At 41.4% G+C, this 19740-nt stretch overlaps 1 protein-coding gene and 1 non-coding gene across 3 annotated transcripts; one reads left to right on the top strand and one right to left on the bottom strand.

The window, feature by feature from the left end:
• The first annotated feature begins 9 nt into the window (after window positions 1-9).
• On the top strand, window positions 10-17867 carry GLOD4 (glyoxalase domain containing 4). 2 transcript variants are annotated; one of them, XM_008147943.3, is made up of 9 exons: window positions 10-174; window positions 2682-2731; window positions 3266-3386; window positions 5477-5621; window positions 9346-9482; window positions 10334-10420; window positions 10678-10791; window positions 10881-10967; window positions 17229-17867. In XM_008147943.3, exons 1-9 carry the CDS (start codon window positions 85-87, stop codon window positions 17283-17285), a joined length of 888 nt encoding a protein of 295 aa, XP_008146165.1. In that variant the 5' UTR covers window positions 10-84; the 3' UTR covers window positions 17286-17867. The 2 variants fall into 2 exon arrangements, with proteins under 2 accessions (XP_008146165.1, XP_054564921.1); XM_054708946.1 differs by lacking the exon at window positions 10-174 and adding an exon at window positions 634-652.
• On the bottom strand, window positions 13260-13366 carry LOC114233861 (U6 spliceosomal RNA). Its single transcript, XR_003620050.2, has one exon. It is a non-coding gene; the product is annotated as a U6 spliceosomal RNA (small nuclear RNA).
• Window positions 17868-19740: the final 1873 nt, after the last annotated feature.

The raw sequence follows: 19740 nt of genomic DNA, 5'->3' as shown, positions 1-19740 counted from the left end.
GCGCGATGACGTCACCGTCCCGTCCGCGTCGTCTGTGGGCGGGCAGGCCCTGGGTGCTGGTGGACGGGCGTGCCGCTGGTGGTCATGGCTACTCGCCGAGCTCTGCACTTCGTATTCAAAGTGGGAAACCGCTTCCAGACGGCGCGTTTCTATCGTGATGTCCTGGGGATGAAGGTGCAGACGCGGGCGAGAGGGGCTGGCGCGCGGGGGGCGCGGGCGGCCGAGCCACACCTGGCCGAGAGGAGGGGCGCGGGTGTCAGCCCAACTCGGTGTCCGACCTTAGCCCCGGCCCTCCCATTAGCCCTGTCGGGTTTCCAGCTCCAGGAAGTCCTGCTTGGGTTAGAGGGCCTTGGAAAGGCGCCTCACATTTTATCTGTTGCCGACTATGCGCCCACACACGTTCCTTCATTTAAATTCATCCACAAACGTGAATTGCGCCTCCGGCCCTTGTGGAGCTCCCGCCTGGTGGGAAAGACAGAACAAAAGTTCCAGCTAACAGGAACTCAGTCTCTTCGGGTCTGGAGCCTTTCTGCTTAGATCATCAGCATGTTCAGAGCTCTGTTTCTCCCCGGGATGGTTCTCCTCTCCAACATCCAACACCTCTCTGCAGCCCTGAGCAGTTATGATTCTGCGGGGTCACTGGGTGACACAGGTGGGAGCAATTGGGGAGCTCCTGATGAGCACTTGAGAGGTACAAGAGTGCAGTTTAATGTAGAGAGTGCAGAAGACGTGGGGTGCAGGTACATTGTCCAGTGTCACGGGACTGTGTTGAGGTCTGGTAACATGAAAATGACTCTCTATATCTGTCCTCAATTAAAGCTGGCCTGGGGTGGGGTGAGGATGGGAATTTGTGCATAACTAACAGTAACGGGAGTAGAAATTTGATATGATAAGAAACCACAAAGCTGTCCTTTATTGTGAAAGTGTTAGCGACTGTTACCAAATTACAACAGAAGGAGAGACTTAACTCCATCCTGGAGTGGTCAAGAAATAATTCACGAAGACTTTGCATTTGAGTTGAAGTCTAAAGATTGGATTTCCACAGACCCCACTCAAGAGCCAATACAAATATAAGGACTGTTCGGGAAGCACCACTAGTCTTACATGCCTTTAGCTTCAGTTACTTAGTTGACGTTGAGGAGATAGGATATCAGTACAAATAGGTTGGTACTCCTTCCGATTGTATCTTGAATTCTATGCTAAGTATTTAGATTTTATGCCCCAGGGCATTTATGCCAGAGGACATTTTTTCTATTGCTTTTTCAGAGAGAGTGGAAGGGAGGGGGAGGAAGAGAGAGAAACACTGATGAGAGAGAGACACATCCGATTGGTTGCATCCCACATGTGCCCCGACTGAGGTGGGGAGCGAACCCTCAACCCAAGTATGTGCCCTTGATTCAGGATCGAACCCTCAACCCTTTGGTGTGCACACTCCACTGACACTCGCCGGCCAGGTCTAGAGACCTAATTTTATGGTGCTGTCGATGTAAGAAATGTCCAAACTTGTAGAGAATTTTTATTATAAGAGTTTATTTGAGCCCAGCCAGCATTGCTCAGTGGTTCAGTGTCGACCTATGAGCCAGGAGATCACCAGAAGATTCCTGGTCAGGGCACATGCCAGGTTATGTGGTCCCCAATGGTGGGTGTACAGGAGGCAGCCTATCAATTAATTCTCCCTCATCATTGATTATTCTCTCTCTCCCTCTCCCTTCCTCTCTTTGAAATCAATAAAAACATTTAAAAAAAAAAGAGTTTATTTTAGCCAAACTGACACAGTGCTGGGAAGGAGGATCTCAGATGCACCAGAGAATGACAGTTTTGCAGTTTCTCTGATACATTTGGAATTAGGAGGGAACGGAAGCAAGATTAATTGAAGATGGGACAAAGCAAGGTGCAAGCATGTCAAACGAGGCAGGTGCTCTCCAGGGTGGGATTGTATGAAAAAGGGTATGAAAAAGAGGCATTTCAAAAGTGTGTTAGCCTCGATGCACAGAAAAATGGACAGGGCTTGCAAAGATTAAACAATTTACTAAAGATGTTATATGCCTGGGACAGGACTACCCACCGTGGCCTGCCCAGTTAGCAGTTGTGATCAGATCACCCTGTGAGGTTACTTATAGTTACTGGATTTCTCAGATTTATTATAGAACCACCCCCCCCCCTTTTTTTTTTGTCCACAGTGGTATTAAGGAAGGAGATCAATAGTCTGTAAGTGAAGTGATGGGAACTTGGACTGGAGCAGTAGCAGTGGGAATCAAAAAGGGAAATAGACACTGACACCTACTGTGCACGAGGTTCTGTGCTGGAATGAATTACCCACTTTCACAAAATATTTGAAGACCCCGATCTTAAGCAACCGTCTTAGGGTTACACAACTGCTAAGTGATGGAATTCCAAACCGGACTTGTCTAATGCTGAAGGCCACTTAAAACACACAGCCATATAGCACTGCTTCCCGGTCTAAACCGATTTCACAGCTTTGCTTGGTTACCTGGCCCTTGGTTCTTCCTCACCTCGACACCTTCTAGCCTGGGAAGATATAAAGCTTATCATCTTCTGCTTATTTTACAAGTAAAGCTTACAAATGATAACGTCTGCATTTTGATTATTTTAGTTTTGTGCTAAATGTGCTGTATGTAGCACTAGTAAAACTTGACACTTTTTTCTAATCCCCTTACCAGGTTCTGCGGCATGAGGAATTTGAAGAAGGCTGCAAAGCTACCTGTAATGGGTATGACACCTGGTTCCTTAACATTTCCTTTAGGCTCCGAATACCCCTGCAGAACAGAAAGCAGTTTCTCCAAGTGAGTAGAAGGCAGAGGAGAAAATTAAGGAGGCAGTGAATTGGGTAACTTCAAGAACACAAACACATATATGCTGTGGATGGAACAGTGTCTTATCAAGTATCTCTTAAGCTTAGTAGCCAGGGCACGTGAAAATTCCAAGGCTTGTTGGCTTGTTGGTGGAAATACAAAAAAAATAAATTAAAGTCAGCCTTTATAGGGTTCTGTCCCCTCCTTTAAAGAAAAGGTAAACGAATCTCTTCCTCAAGTAAGTGCGCAACGGGTGGTCCTCAGAGCCTTTGGTGATGGGGCCCATGAGACTGTTCACAGTTGCTCTTAGCACCAGCTGAGGTCCTCTCATCCCGGTGGGTACTGAGAGGACCAGGAGGGACGTGCCCGCCCTCTGTCCCATAGTTCTTTGAGGGAGGCCTGAGGAAGGTTTTGTCTGAGGTCACTGGGTTCATTTGCTTCCATTTTTCTAGGCCTTATGATGGGAAATGGAGTAAAACAATGGTGGGATTTGGACCTGAGGATGATCATTTTGTTGCAGAACTAACTTACAATTATGGCGTCAAAGACTACAAGCTTGGCAATGACTTTAAGGTAAATACCATTTTGTTCTAGACTTTTAGCTATACCTTTTTTGTTGTTAATCCTCACCTGAGAATATTTTTTTCCATTGCTCTTTCAGAGAGAGTGAAAGGGAGGGAGGGTGGGACACAGAGAGAAACATCAATAGGAGAGAAACACATCGATTGGTTGCCTCCTGCATGCACTGACCCAGGGCAGGGAGCGAACCCACAACCCAGGTACACGCTCTTGACTGGGAATCAAACCCGAGACCCTTTGGGGTGCAGGCTGACGCTCTAACCATTGAGCCATGCCAGTGGTTGAGATCACTGATGCAGCTTAGGTTATGATGACTGATGAATTAATGGCCTGTGGGTGTAGTTTAGTGATTAGTTTTATGATTTCTATTTAAAACAAAACCACTTGGATAACCCTGGCTTCAGGATGAAGTGTGTTCTCCCTGCATTTTGGAATCAAACTCAAGACTTAGAGACAGGTTTGAAGGAGACAAAACGCCTCTAGAGGAATGACTGAACCTCAAGAGGTAAAGGGCCAGAGTCATTGGTCTGGGCAGGTCCTGATCACATTCAGAGAAATATTTTCCCTGTAGTGGACTGTTAATATTGGTCTGGGCTATTACAGCCATTCCCAGTCAGAAAAATCTGAGAAGGTTTTGAGAGTAAAGAGAAGAATACATTGATTCATTCAGGAATGCAAGTTATTATGCACCTATTATAGTAATAGTATCCACCATTTATTGAGCAGTTTCCATGTACTAAATAGAATGCCACTGGGACCGAAACATAGCCAGATAGGAGTAACTAATTTTCATTCAGAATCTACTGAGCAAATCAACCTCATGCTAGATGTTATTTTGGTCATTTGATCTCATTAATGCTGTTAACTCATTAAAATAACAATGCTATCTAGATGGAAGTTTTTATGAAAATCAAATGTCTATGAAAGAAAGTGTTTCGTAAATAGAAAGGAACTGTTCAGATTCAACATATTAATATATTTATTTTTCTCTTTACCACTCTTCATGTCTCTCTAACTTATTCATTAACAGATATTTATTGTGCCATATACCTTGCTATGCAATAGAGGGTAAAGCATATTCCCTGGCAAGGAGCTTCCTGCCTGGTGTGGAAAACAAGTAAAGAGACAAGAATACAGGGTGATAAGTGCTAAGATTGGGGTACGGACAGGGGGATGTGGGAACACATAGCAGTAATTCCCAGCCTATTCCTGGAGAGTGAGAGTTTAGGAAAAGCTTTCCAGAGGTGACCTTTGAGCCAGGTGAGTGGAGTTGGGATGGGAGGGTGAGATGAGTGTCCTCAGCACGTGCTCACCCAGAGGTGAGAGAGACTGTGTCACTCAGAACTATGAGGAGCACAGTCTGACTGCAGCTTAGTGTGTGAAGAAGGGAGTGGGTAGGGTTGAGGCTGAAGAAGTAAGCTGGCCTGGCCGGTGTGGCTCAGTGGTTGAGTGTCCACCTATGAACCAGGAGGTCATGGTTCAATTCCCGGTCAGGGCGTATGCCCTGGTTGTTGGCTCAGTCCCCAGTGTTGGGTGTGTAGGAGGCAGCTGATCAATGGTTCTCTTTCATCATTGATGTTTCTATCTCTCTCTCCCTCTTCCTTCATCTCTGAAGTTAATAAAAATAGTATTTTTTTTTAAATGATGTTGTAGGCCTGGGTTGTGACTACCCACTGTGATTTGCCCAGTTAGAAATTTATGATCAGATCACCCTGTGAGGTTACTTTCAGTCACTGGACTTGTACATACCCTCCTTTTTGTCCACAATAAGAAGGCGATGGCCGAAACCGGTTTGGCTCAGTTGGATAGAGCGTCGGCCTGCAGATTGAAAGGTCCCAGGTTCGATTCCGGTCAAGGGCATATACATTGGTTGCGGGCACATCCCCGGTAGGGGGTGTGCAGAAGGCAGCTGGTCGATGTTTCTCTCTCATCGATGTTTCTAGCTCTCTATCCCTCTCCCTTCCTCTCTGTAAAAAAAAATCAATAAAATATATATTTAAAAAAAAAAGAAGGCGATGGGTTTTGTCTCATTATAAAAGGTCTCCTGTGATGAGACACTTGGATGATATTGTTGTTTGTCACAGGGCATCACAGTCGCTTCTAGCCAGGCTGTCAGCAATGCCCAGAAGCTGAAGTGGCCACTCACTGAAATTGCAGAAGGTGTTTTTGAAACTGAGGCCCCAGGAGGATATAAGTTCTATCTGCAGAATCGAAGTCCACCTCAGTCAGGTAATTTATAAAGTCCTCCGTCTAAAGGCACCTTTGATGGCCCTAATCGGTTTGGCTCAGTGGATGGAGTGTCGGCCTGCGGACTCAATGGTCCCAGGTTCGATTCTGGTCAAGGGCATGGACCTTGGTTGCAGGCACATCCCCGGTGGGGAGTGTGCAGGAGGCAGCTGATTGATGTTTCTAACTCTCTATCCCTCTCCCTTTCTCTCTGTAAAAAATAAATAAAATATATTTAAAAAAAAATAAATAAAGGCACATTTGATGGAAAGAGGAGGGAGCTGGATTTCTTTCTCCTGTGGAGTCTTTCTATATTGACATGACATGTCTTTCTCAAGCCAGTGTTGTTATTCTCTGAAAAGTTATATTCTTATATGAGATCTTTATAGGGGATCTGGACTGGTTCTACTGGTAATGTAGCTATTTAAGATACTTTCAGCTGCAAAAAACAAAACCCAATTCAAACTAGCTTTAACAATAAGAAAATTTTTTTTAGCTCACAAAGCCAGCATTCTATATGTAGGGAAGATTTCAGCATTCATTGATTCAGCAGCTCAGAAATGGCAACAAGAACCCCAGTTTTCTCTCTCTCTCCATTCTCTTGTCCCCAGAGCCAGTTCCCCTCCTTGTGGTAGGGTGGCTGCCAGTAGCAGTTACAACTACAGGCTCCTGAGTTCTCTCCTGATAGGAGAGGGAGAGACTGACTTCCTGTTGCTCTCTTTTAAGAGCAGACCAAACTTTCCTAGAATCTTTCAGCAAAGTTCCTTGTCAGATTTTTAAAAATAAATTCTTATTGATTTCAGAGAGGAAGGGAGAGGGAGAGAGAGAGAGAAACATCAATGATGAGAATCATTGATCAGCTATCGCCTGCACACCCCACACCGGGGATTGAGCCCAAAACCTGGACATGTGCCCTGACCAGGAATCAAACCGTGACCTCCTGGTTCATGGGTCGACCCAACCACCTAGCCACTCTGGCTTGGGCTTCCTTATCAGATTTTATTCACATGCCCACTTGTGAACCAATCATTGGTAGGAGAAACAGGATTGTCCTTAGACCAGTTAGTCATATTCTCCAGCTGAGGTGAGTTTCCCAAACTATAGAGCTGGTACTCAGTGAGGGAGGGAGGAATGGAAGTGAGGAGCCGCCCCCACCCTCACTGCCACAGGGAGCAGGAAAGAAACTGCATGAAGTGCTTCATTTATGACCCAGGCATCCTCCTCATATGGGTATTTCATTCCTGCATATTCTGCCACCTGCTTTGCCAAAAGAAAAATACTGGTGAGTAGCAAGGGCAATTCTGCCTGTCATTTCACTCAGTGAATACATGCCAAGTGGACCTGAGATGGGAGACCTTTCTCTTTCCTCCACTGGTCTGTCTGCCTCAAGTCCCAGAACCCCCTCACACTGAGTCTGATTGTTGGGTTGAGTGCCACTTGCTTTTCATCTGGAGCTCAGCGGAAGAAAGTGACGTGTTCCAGTGTGGGAGTGGGACTTACTGAGAGATGGTGTTTCTGTACTTCACTAGTGATGTAAGGGATTTTTATGATGATTTTTGTTGATAGGTGATTGTTGCTTTACATACTAACTTTAAAACTCAACCTCTGTCACTTATTCCTCTGTACATTTCCCCCCTGATCTTGATGTTTCCATATATAAGATAATGGCAAGTCCCACAATCCTAAGACGTTTTTGTCCTCAAAAAGGGTAGTGCCTTCAGGGCATTAATTTCTGATTGGTAAAATAGTAAAGGTATCATCTAGCTGTGTCCACCCTTCCTTTGAATCACTTACTTATCTGTAGTTTCACCCACTAATTTACCATTCCTGCCCCTGCATCCCTTCGGAGTCAGCTGGAATCTGTTGATTTCTCAATGAATGGGAGAACTAAAACAGTCTGCCAAGCGGAGAGACCTGTGAGAAATCCCTTGCCTTGGGTGATGGCATTGCTATTCTAGCAAACCAGAGCAAGGCAGTGAAACGGAAGAACTATGTATTGAATTTATCATAAGCAGATGTAGATTTGGAACAGCTATGGAGAAAGTCACTTTACAATATGAAAGTTTCCAATAATGGTGTTTTAATATAACTTTTGCTCTTTTTGCACAACAAAATAGATTTTTAACATTTTAGAGTATAGCTTTCCAATCTTTTATTTAAAAATAAATAACTGGCCCTAGCTGGTTTGGCTCACTGGATAGAGGGTCGGCCTGGGGACTGAAGGTCCCGGGTTCGATTCCAGTCAAGGGCATGTACCTTGGTTGCGGGCACATCCCCAGTAGGGGGTGTGCAGGAGGCAGCTGATCGATGCTTCTCTCTCATTGATGTTCCTAACTCTCTATCTCTCTCCCTTCCTCTCTGTAAAAAAATCAATAAAATATATTTTAAAAAAAAATAATAATAAAAATAAAAATAAATGTATGCATAACCTATAGACCTGGACAATAGTGTGGTGATGGCCAGAGGGAAAGGGGTGTGGGGGCTGCATGGAGGTGGGGAATGGAGACATCTGTCATAGTGTCAACAACAAAAATAAAGTTAAAAATATATATAATTATATATATTTTTTTCATATTTTATTGCAAGGATTCCATTGTATTGCATCATAGGAAGATAAACAGTTCTCTATTGTCGGATATTTATGTTGTCCCTAGCGTTTCCTTGTTGTGATGGATGCCTTTGTGATGAAAGCCCTTCATACATCCACAGTTCTTTTTGTTTTTAATTTTTATTGATTTCAGAGAAGAAGGGAGAGGGAGAGAGATAGAAACATCAATGATGAAAGAGAATCATTGATCAGCTGCCTCCTGCATGGCCCCTACTGGGGATCGAGCTCACAACTCAGGCATGTGCCCTGACTGGGAATCAAACCGTGACCTGGTTCATAGGTCAACACTCAACCACTGGACCACACTAGCAGGGCCACAATTACTTCTTTAATTGCTGAAAATGGGGTTGTTCTTATAAAAGCCCTGTATGTTTTTTAGGCTTTGGATATAATATGTCACATTGTTCCCCAGAAATAAACTAGTTTACACTCTCCCAGTATTATATGATTGTGATTTCCCCCTGCACTATCACAGTCAGTGCTTTGAACTTATTTGCCAATTAGACAACAAAGTGTTTTATTTGAATTCTACTTTCTTTGCTTATTTGTGAGGTTGCATATTTTTTCATATGTTCATTGACCATGCTAGTTCTGTTCCTTATTCCTGTTTTTCTAGGCTATTCATCTTTTTCCTATTATTTAAAGATTACTTAACTAATAAGGACTTTTTGTCCTATGTTTTAGAAAAAAATGTCTCCTACTTTGTTTACTCTTTCATTTTGATTATAATCCTTTTTTTTTTTCTTTTGTTGTCTAGGAGTCTTCCATTTCATGTAATTAACCTAGCAATTTTTTCCTTCATGGTTTTTGTATCTTGTGTCAGGTTTATAAAAGTCTTTCTTCCGAAATTGTATAAATAATCACCTGATTCTAGTATTTTTGTGATTTCATTTGTTAAACTTAATCCTGTAACCCATTAGGAATGCATTTTGCCGGTGAGTTTAAAGGTGTAACTAAATCAGAAGCCCGTCATTGACTAATGTGCCCTTTCATGCTGACTTAAAATCCCTTTGTTATCATAAACTAAATTCTTATATATTCTAGTACTTGAGCCCCCTTCGGTCTTTCTGTTCTCCATTACACTGACCTATCCATTCCTGCTGTTTTATTACCCTACAGATCCTGTATTAAAAGTAACTCTAGCCGTGTCTGATCTTCAGAAGTCCTTGAACTACTGGTCTAATCTACTGGGAATGAAAATTTATGAAAAAGATGAAGAGAAGCAAAGGGCTTTGCTTGGCTATGCTGATAACCAGGTGAGTGATCTTGGAGAGAAAGAATCTGTTACTTTGAGTTTGGCTTATAAATGAGGTTAACATGAAGGTTATTCCCTTAATTTCTTCATAGTGATTTAATATTTATATAGAAACAGAAAAAGAAAAGAAAAAAATTGCTGATAACCTCACTACCTAGATATTTGGGGATGTATTTTTTTGAAGTGGAATTGCCGAATCAGAAGAGATATAGATAAGATTTAGTGCTGTAATGATCATGTATTTTTATCTTTTTATTTTAAAAAATAACCCAGCATTTGAGCATGATTTAGTTCTTGCACTTTGACCCAGTAGGTCTATTTCTTTATTTACAATAAAAGAAAATAGATTCTCAGGCAACCTCTCAGTTGACAAATTTGCTAGATTCTCTCCTTGCTCTTTCATATTACTGGGAGTTTATTTCACATACTCATCAGACTGTTCACAAAGAACTGTGTACAAGGTTATCTGTTGCAGCATTGTTTATAATAGCAAAATATAAGACATAAATGTCCTGTGGATTAGCAGAATAGTTCAATAATTTATGGTTCGTCCATAGACAGGGTTACTATGCAGCTATCAAAATGACTGAGGTGATTCTTTTTGTGCTGATGTGGTAACATTAATGGGAGAAAAACAAGGAACAGAATTAATGTGTAAGTTATGCTACCATTTGTGTAAAAAGAAGCCATGTGTCTAGAAATATACACAGGGAACTGCTGACTGGTTGCCTCTGGAGTGAGAGTAGGAGGGAGACTTCATTTGTACTTTATTCCTTTAGTACTGTGAATTATTTTTTACCACATAGCCTGTTCTGAAAAATAAACCAAACCTACTTTCTTACTTCTTTTCAGTGTAAGCTGGAGCTACAGGGCATCAAGGGTGCAGTTGATCATGCAGCAGCTTTTGGAAGAATTGCCTTTTCTTGTCCCCAAAAAGAGGTAATGTTTGGTACCAGATCTTTTGTTTAAGTTCTGTGATAATTAGTTCAACTGCTGAGAACCTTGGGCCTCCGTTCTTTAGGTTCATTCTGATCGTGGCTTCAACAGTTGTCTCAAGCAGCTGAGATAACAAAAACCAGACGAGTGGCTCCCGGGTTCTTCCTGGTGGATCTGATGTTCCTCTAGGGCCAACCAGGACGATGGCCTAACAATGGTGCGGGATTCCGAGCTCACTTTTTCTTTGTGTTTTCCTCAAGCTGCCTGACTTAGAAGACTTGATGAAAAGGGAGAAGCAGAAGATTCTGACTCCCCTGGTGAGTCTGGATACCCCCGGGAAAGCAACGGTACAAGTGGTCATTCTGGCCGACCCTGTGAGTATCACTCAGGAAGGGGCAGGCTGCACCAGGGCTTTCTTCCGAGGTGTCTGTTTGCCAAATTTCTTCTGTCTTTTTTGGTGTAGGATGGACATGAAATTTGCTTTGTGGGGGATGAAGCATTTCGAGAACTTTCTAAGGTGGATCCAACAGGAAACAAGTTGTTGGATGACGTGAGTGTCATTTCTAAATTTATAGGACCATAGCCCAAGGGAGGTGGCATTAAGCGTGGATGGGGAAAGGCCAAAGCCACAGGGACCATTCTTACTATCAGAACCATGTCCTCTTGCTTTTGGGGTGACTTTTGAACCAGGGACTGTCTTCATTGCCCCATGTGACTCTTACCTGGGTGCAGCTTTTGTGCCTTCCCACTACCTCAGGCTGCCTTGGGGAACCACGGCTGCTGTATGCATGATTATTCTGCTCAGTGAATGGAAATGCCTGGACACCATCCCCTCTCACCTTCTTAGCTCTTTTGGTCATCTCTACTCCTTCTGTAGAATCAGTCTCTTCCTTTTTAGTGAATTGTTCTCAAGCTCCGGTATCTTCTATCTTTGAAAAACCATCTTTGAAAAGTATTTTATTTACCCTATATAACTTCTCCTGATTTTTTTTTTTTAATCTGCCTATACACTACTTCTACTTCTCACCTCCCATTCACACTTCAGTCTGTACTACACTGGCTCCTGTCACTCAGTGAACTGTGCATTTTGATCTCATCAGTGACTTCCATCCTGCCTAATCCAGCTACTTTTCTATCCTCTTCAAACAGTTTTTTAGCAGCATCCAAGCAATTGTTCATTGTTGTACCCCAGCATCTAGCATCCTTGGTATGTAGTATGCCCTCAGTGAATACTCTATTCATGATTAAAGGAATGAATCAATCTTTCCTGGTTCTGTCACTTAATATCTATATGGCTGACCTCAAGCAATTTACTTAAAGTCTCTAAACTTAACTTTTCTTATCTAAGAATTTGAGAAAATAAGATTATCCACCTCATAGAATTGTTTTGTGGTTTATAGGGCCTGCTAAACTGCTGACATAATAACAGATATTCAATTAATGTTAAAGTAGGAAATGTAGTGCTTATAAATTTTACTGTAAAAGAAAATGGAATCTCAGGCAACCTGTCTGTTGGCAAATTTGCTAGACTCTCTCCTTGCTCTTTCATCTCACTGGCCAGCTTCCTCCTCTTTTGAGCTCTCTTCTCCTTTGGTGTTAGAGATCCTGCCATCTTCCTACCTCTGACAGCTTCTCCTCAGTCACAGGCACCTCTTTCAGTATCTGATCCTAAAGTGATTTTACCCATGATCCCACTTTGCTATCTTTATTCTCACTCTACATTCTCTCTCTTCTCTCAGTAGAAGTTACCTACTACTCTGGTTACTTCTGCTCTGAGCTTCAGCCATCATTTCTCTCACTTTCTAATTTCTAGTTCCTACTCCTCTGAGCTCCAAACAAGTATTTCTTGTTGTTGTTACTGAGGTAAAATATACATAGAACTTAAGTGTACAGAAATTTACTGTTCAATTTAGTGAGTTTTGACAATTATATATACTCATACAACCACTACTGAAGTATAGAGTATTTCCATCACTGCAGGAAGTTCTCTTATGCCCAATTCCAGTTAGTTCCCACCCTCACCTCCTAGAGGTTTTGTCTGCCCTTGGACTTCATATAAATGGAGTAATTCATTAAGTATTCTTTTCTGCTTTTTTCACTCAACATTTTTGAGATTCCTCCCATGTAATTGCATGGAGTTTATTCTTTTTTTAAATTGCTGAGTGGTATTCACTTTTATGAATATAACTATTTGTTTATCCATTCTTCAAATGACAAATATTTGAGCTGTTTCAGATTTTCATCTTTTATGAGGAATGCTGCTATGAACATTCTCATGTAAATCTTCCTGTAGACATATGCTTCATTTCCCTTGGATAAATACCTAGGAATGGAATTGCTTTTACTATATAAGAAACTGCCAAACGGTCATCCAGAGTGATTGAACCTCTTTATACTCTTCTAACCATGTCATATACATCAGAGTTCCAGCCGCTATACATCCTCACCAACATTTGTATTTTTTGGTGTTTTGTGGTAGCTATACTAGTACATGTAAAATGGTTTATCATTGTAATTTTAATTTACATGCCCCTGATGACTGATGATGTTGAGCAGCTTGTCATATGCTTATTGGCCATTTGCTTGTATTCTTTAGTGAGTTATATGTTCTTTTGTCCATTTCTTTCCATACTAGATTTATTTTTAATACTTCATGATTAAAAATTCCAAATATACAGACGAGAGTACAACAGTCCTTGTGTAACTGTTACCCATCAGCTCTGTACCATAATTTTTCATCATTTTTTTCCCACCCCACCTTTTATTTTTGCTGAAGAATTCTAAGGCAAATCTCAAACACCATGACATTTCCTGCCTAAATACTTAAGTATTTTACACATGAAAAAAAATGAAATCCTTCATGAATTTGCATGGCATTCTTGCACAGGGACCATGCTAATCTTCTCTGTATTGGTCCAATTTTGGTATATATGCTGCTGAAGCAAGCACAGTATTTTACACATTTTTAAAGACAATATAAAAGAAGTCAACATTCAGGAATTTTCTTATATACCATATGACATCATCACATTTAAAAAATCAACAATGTGCCCTAGCCAGTTTGGCTCAGTGGATAGAGCGTTGGGGCCTGCGGACTGAGAGGTCCCGGGTTCGATTCCAGTCAAGGGCATGTACCTTGGTTGCGGGCACATCCCCAATGGGAGATGTGCAGGAGGCAGCTGATTAATGTTTCTCTCTCATTGATGTTTCTAACTCTCTGTCCCTCTCTCTTCCTCTTTGTAAAAGATCAATAAAATATATTTTAAAAAATGAAAAATAAAAAATCAACAATGTATCCTTTATGCCACCTAATATTCAGTTCTTAAAATTTCCCTGATCCTCTAAAAATAGTTTCATACAGTTGGTTTTCCTATGTATTTTTAAATTTAGCTTTGGTGTAATCAGACTGTATAAATACAGAACAATTAATATGATCCATTGAATTTCATGACAAAACTACTTGAAAGACACACCTCTGATCTATTTCATTTTAGCCATTTTAGTCTATTCTCTAATCTCTAAATATGTCTTTGTTCACACTATTTTATTTTCCTAGAATGTCCCTTCTCTATTTGAATATTTGCTTATTTTTTAAGGCCCAATAAAATCCATTTAAAAAATGTTTTATCTTTTTCTTGTTGATTTGTTGGAAGCCTAGTTTGTAAACCTTTTTTTATATCTAGTGCTTTTTTTTGTCCAGGCTAAATTTATAGCCAACGGAACCTCTTCACCATGGATATTTCAAACTCAGTATGTCTATAACTTAATTTGTCTCACTTCAAATCCATTCTGATTTTAATAATGTAAAAATAGAAGTTACAATTTATTAAGTATCTCACATGTTCTTGACACATGACATATTCTTAAGTGCTTTATATATACTCTCTATTCTTAACACAATCTGCAAGGTTAATAGTTCCCTTTCAGATGAGGAAACTGAGGCTCAAAAATACTGTCACCCAATATTATACATTCAGTGTCAGGGCAAGGGCTTGAACAGAGATCTTTAAGGCTTTACAACCAGCTCTTTTTCCTCCTCTATTTCTACTCTATTCCCTTCCCTGAACAGCACTGTATATTTTTTATCCCAATTCTTTAAGCTAGAATTCATAGAGACAACTTTTTGTTGTTGTTGTTACTGAGATATTTTAGAATACTTCTAACTTTAGAATAGTTTTAGATATACAAACATCCATTTTTGAATATTGTTTCTCCTCACCCCAAAATTCTATCATTCATATATATATATATATATATATATATATATATATATATATATATATGCCTAAATGACCATTACAACCGAACGACTGGTCAACCAGTCGCTATGACACGCACTGACCACCAGGGGGAGGGTAGACGCTTAACTGTGGTCAGTAAGCTCCCACAGCCAAACTGCTGCGGTCCCTTGCCCTGGCGACCAGCCCCCCATCAATAGGCCCCAATGAGGGGGGCAGCCAGCCAACCTCCTGGAGTCCCTCCCCCTGTTGGCCGCTCCCCGTTCCCCCCATAGGCCTCAATCACCGGCCAGGCCGAGGGACACCACCTGTGCACAAATTCATGCACAGTTAGCTAATAAGTCACCAAGAGTGTAAGTTTTACCTCTGAAATCTCTTGTGTCTATTTAGTATTTCTGAAAATGCCCTTATTATCAGCCATTATACTGCAGAAGCCTCCTTCCACTATCCAGTCAATCCCTGCTGCCAGCATTTGCTTTCTAAAGCACAAATCCAATAACTTTAAAACAGTGTAATCTTCTGATAGCTCTTTGTTGCCTCAAAGATACATTCCAAACACTTTGACAGGGCATGTAACACGCCCTGCCCTTCCCTACTCTGGTCTGCTGTGCTGCCTCCCCCCTGGTTCACTTCCATTCCAGTCCCAGTGAACTGTTTATATTAACCAAGATTTATCTTCTTGCTTTTCTTCTTTCTTTTCTTCCCCTCTTATTCAACTCATTCTTCCCCTCTTATTCAACTCATACTTCAAAACTCAGAAGTTTTGTTGGGTTCTCTATACTGGAATTTGTTGTTTTCTTTTTAAAAGTAGCTCTTGAAAGACAAAGTTCTGCATCTTTGTGGGTTGTTTTTGTTGTTATGTTTTGTTTTCTTGCATATCTCTCATTTTAAAATACTTCTTATTTTCATCAAAATCCAATAATAACCTTAGCCAATTTGGCTCAGTGGATAGAGCATTGGCCTTCGGACTGAAGGGTCCCAGGTTTGATTCCAGTCAAGGACACATGGCCGGGTTGTGGGCTCTATCCCAGTTGGGGGCGTGCAGGAGGCAGCCAATCAGTGATTCTCTCTTATCATTGATGTTTCTATCTCTCTCTCCCTCTCTCTTCCTCTCTGAAATCAATTTTTTAAAAATCCAGTAATACTGAGATTTTACATTAGTGCAATGCAACAATGCTTTGCCCCATTGCTGAGTCCCACTGCCCAGGGCAGCCACTTTCAGCATCTGTTTCTTAATAAAAAAATACTTATATTTCTGCCCTGGCTGGTGTTTCTCAGTGGTTAGAGTGTCACCCCTGTGCACCCCAATCGCTGGATCTCTCATGCAGAGGCAGCCAGTCGATGTGTCTCTCTCACATCGATGTTTCTCTCTCTCTCTCTCTTTCCCCTTCCTCCCTTCCTTCTACTTTCTCTAAAAAATCAACAGAAAAAATATCCTTGGGTGAGGATTAACAAAAAACACACACATACATTTCTGTTTCTTCATTTTCAGTTGCAGACTTCCTTTGACTTCTTGCTGAGGTAGATGAGTGTTTTCACTATTTCTCCAACCAGTTAGTTTCTAAAAAGAAATAGCTGCTTGATAAGGAAATACATTCATTTATTCAGTTAAAAAGCAAGTACAGAAATACCTTTAAGGTATTTTCAGGCTGCTATCACTTTTTTGTCATTCCATTATAGCGAATGTCCCCCCACCCCCGTATACCGTTATGCAAAATAGTTGTTTTCATACCTGAGTCCTCAGCTATTCTACATGCTCTTCAAAGCCTCAGACTATGTCTCTGCTGCCACATCCAAACCCAAGCTAATGCCTACCCCATAAGGAAAACTGGCATTTTTAAAGGTGTTTCTCTATTTGCTTTTTGACTGAATAAATGAATGTATTTCCTTAGCAAGCAGCTATTTAGCATAAGCTTGGTTGCACTGGACGGGGCATTTTAAGAGACTTAGATTCTAAGCCCCTACAGCCTTGTTCCATGGTCTCAACCTCATGGAACAATAGGATAAAAGGACTCTGGTGGAACCAAAACATGTTACTAATAAGGCTTCCTTTTTATAAGTACCGCGCGCTAACCGATTGCGCCACTGGAGCTCCAAGGCTTCCTTTTTAATTTGGTGGCCCAAACTAACCAAATTGTACCAATATTAGTGGAATGGTGTGGGAGGAAGCATAGGAAAAGGCTCAATAGCTAAGATATCAGAATAGCTTTTTACATTTGGTCTCATTATTAGACTGATCTTCAGAAGCACTAACGATCCTGAGAGCCTACCAGGGCTAAGAGTTACAGCACTTTCTGTTCTGTGGAAGAGCCCACAGCCTGGTGTGCTGGGCCCTGGCTGTCTAGTCAGCCAGCCATACTTCCTGGCTGCAGGCCCTTTACAAAGTGAAAATCCACAAGCAATTGCTCAGTATTCATCAGCATCCTCTGTCAAATTAAACATAACACTCTCTACTGAGCAAACACTTTTCAACTGTTAATTTCTTGATTATGGACAGTGCAACGAGGTACAAAGTGAACTATATGTTTTGTTTTAATGCACTTAGAATATATATTCTGATTCTGTTTCTATAGGCAATGGCAGCAGATAAAAGTGATGAATGGTTTGCTAAACAAATTAAACGTAAATAGAAGACATCACGTGGAACAAGCATTTACGATTCCTGTCTATCACCTGCGAGGTTTGATGTGTCCATTCATAATAAATGCTCTCACAACTTGGTTGTTTCCTGTATAGGCAAGGAAGCTGGGGTGGTGAAGATTTGTGTATTTTAATCTTTGAAAGCTCTGATATGTTTTAGGTATAAATCCTTTTATTGTCAGTCCAGTTAGAGGAGAACTCTGACTGTAATCTTCACTGTCACTTGAATGGCCCAATGTGTATAACCATATTAAATTAGTAATAAATTATTTTCCAGCCTGGGGCAGCTATATGGGACATTACCCTTGGTTTGGGATGGAAGGAATTTTAATAAGCATGTGGATTTTATGAAAAACTTATTTGTAAAATAAATTTTGTTCCTTGAACCAAAATATTTAATTAACATTCCCACATTCCTTGCTTTAAAATTTTGAGTAGCCAGAAAAAACAGACAGAAGGATCTTATGTGTTGTGTAGCTATACACCTGGCTCTGTGCTAGTTTCCTTATATAATTTTTTAAAATCTTCACAAAAAGAGAACACATTAAATTTCTTTAAAATGGATTAGACGATTTCTTTAGCCTGGAAAAAATTGTTTTAAATCTTTTCTTGTAATTTTCTCTTTGGTTCTGTAGAACAAATACATTTTAATTACTGGAAACATAATTATATTGAGCATATTTATTATTAAATTTTTTTTGACTATATACTTCTAAAATCAAGCTATTATATCAACTTGTAAGATTAATTATTTAAAGTGGTAAGCAGCCCTAGCTGGTTTGGCTCAGTGGATAGAGTGTCGGCCTGCGGACTGAAGGGTCCCAGGTTTGATTCCAGTCAAGGGCAAATGTCGGGTTGCAGGCTGGATCCCCAATGGGGGGCATGTTCATGAGGCAGCCGATTGGTGATTCTCTCTCATCATTGATGTTTCTCTCTCTCTCTCCCTCTTCCTTCCTCTCTGAAATCAATAAAATGGTGGGCATGCCCAGCTGGAGTGACTCAGTGGTTAAGCATTGACCATGAACCAGGAGGCCAAGGTTCAATTCCCAGTCAGGGCACATGCCCATGTTGTTGGCTCAATCCCCAGTAGGGGATGTGCAGGAGGCAGCTGATCAATTATTCTCTCTAATCATTGATGTTCTATCTCTCTCTCCCTCTCCTTTCCTCTCTGAAATCAATAAAAATATATTTAAAAAAATAAAGTGGTGGGCATGTTCAAATTTCAGGGAAGAATTGATAATATTGGAAAGGATTGACTCAGAGGATACCAGTTCCAGAATAATATATATTTAGCTAGAGGCCCAGTGCACAAATTCGTGCACAGGTGGTGTCCCTCGGGGTGGCCTACGGAGATCAGGCCCCAGCTCGCACCCCCAGCCGCCTCGCCGCCTCAGCTTGTGCCTCCAGCCTTGTAGCCCCATAGCCCCACCTGGCACCCCACCTTGGCTCAGTGCCGCCCCCTCACCTGCTCCACCATCCCACATGTGGGGCAGTCAATCTGGGCCGGGCCCCCCTGCCCAGCTCCCTCAGCACCTGGAAGTGGGCAGCGGCTCCACCCCCTGCTGCCGCCACTGGTCGCCATCGGCGGGGCTATCGGGCCCCTGCTTGCACCCGCCTTGGCCTGGCACTGCCTGCTCACCTGCACCATCCTGCCACGGTCCCGCTCTCGTCAGGGCCCATCAGGGCTGGCAGTGCCTCCACTGCCTCCCACTGCCAGTGCCACATCGCCGATGCCTGCCATGTTCCGTGCCGCCCCCTGGTGGTCAGCACACATAATAGCGAGCAGTCGAATTCCCTGTCTCCCATTGGAACAACCATCCAAGGAGACAATTTGCATATTAGGCTTGTATTATATAGGATTACTTGTAAATCATAGCCTCTATTGTTCTCCCTTGCTGGCAGGGTTGGGTATGGAAATTTCAGGGTAAATTTCAGTTCACCTTATAGGGTGATCTTACCTTCACCAAGAGAAAAAAATCCTTTTCTGGCTTCACAGAACTTTTCACTCAACTTAAATTCTGTCTTAGGGAAGCAATAATGAGTTTCAAAGCAAACTAAGGGCTATATGTTCCTCCTCTAGACAATTGGTTCACTTTTTTTGCTTATACATGGGGAAATTATTGTATGAATTTTGAATAATCAAATAAACCTCTGTTTTTTAGACTGATTTGTTAATTCTCAGATTTTTTATTAGATTAATAATTTTTTTAGTAAATCGTGATATGTATCTCTAGTAATACTGTTCTTGTGAAACTATACTTTCCCCAGTGTATTAGGCTACTTCTAAGTTTCCTATAGTAAAATAAATGGTTTATGTAAGTACTGAATGACAAACCAATACTAGATCCCTCTTTTATGATATCAGGGCTGATATCATAAAGCTAACATATCCCAAGTAGATAAACAGCATTAACTTACATCATGCATAGTTGTACACATAAGAGG

This window comes from Eptesicus fuscus, chromosome 20 (assembly GCF_027574615.1).
Source record: "Eptesicus fuscus isolate TK198812 chromosome 20, DD_ASM_mEF_20220401, whole genome shotgun sequence".
NCBI classification, from domain to species: domain Eukaryota; kingdom Metazoa; phylum Chordata; class Mammalia; order Chiroptera; family Vespertilionidae; genus Eptesicus; species Eptesicus fuscus.
The sequence above is the reverse complement of the archived record's forward strand: the minus strand, read 5'-3'. Positions and strand labels throughout refer to the sequence as shown.

Coding starts and splice junctions, on each gene's coding strand:
- GLOD4 (XM_008147943.3), top strand. CDS start 85: ATGGCTACTCGCCGAGCTCTGCACTTCGTATTCAAAGTGGGAAACCGC. Junction 2,732..3,265: donor TGCAAAGCTACCTGTAATGG/GTATGACACCTG, acceptor CCATTTTTCTAG/GCCTTATGATGGGAAATGGA. Junction 10,792..10,880: donor TGGTCATTCTGGCCGACCCT/GTGAGTATCACT, acceptor TTTTTGGTGTAG/GATGGACATGAAATTTGCTT.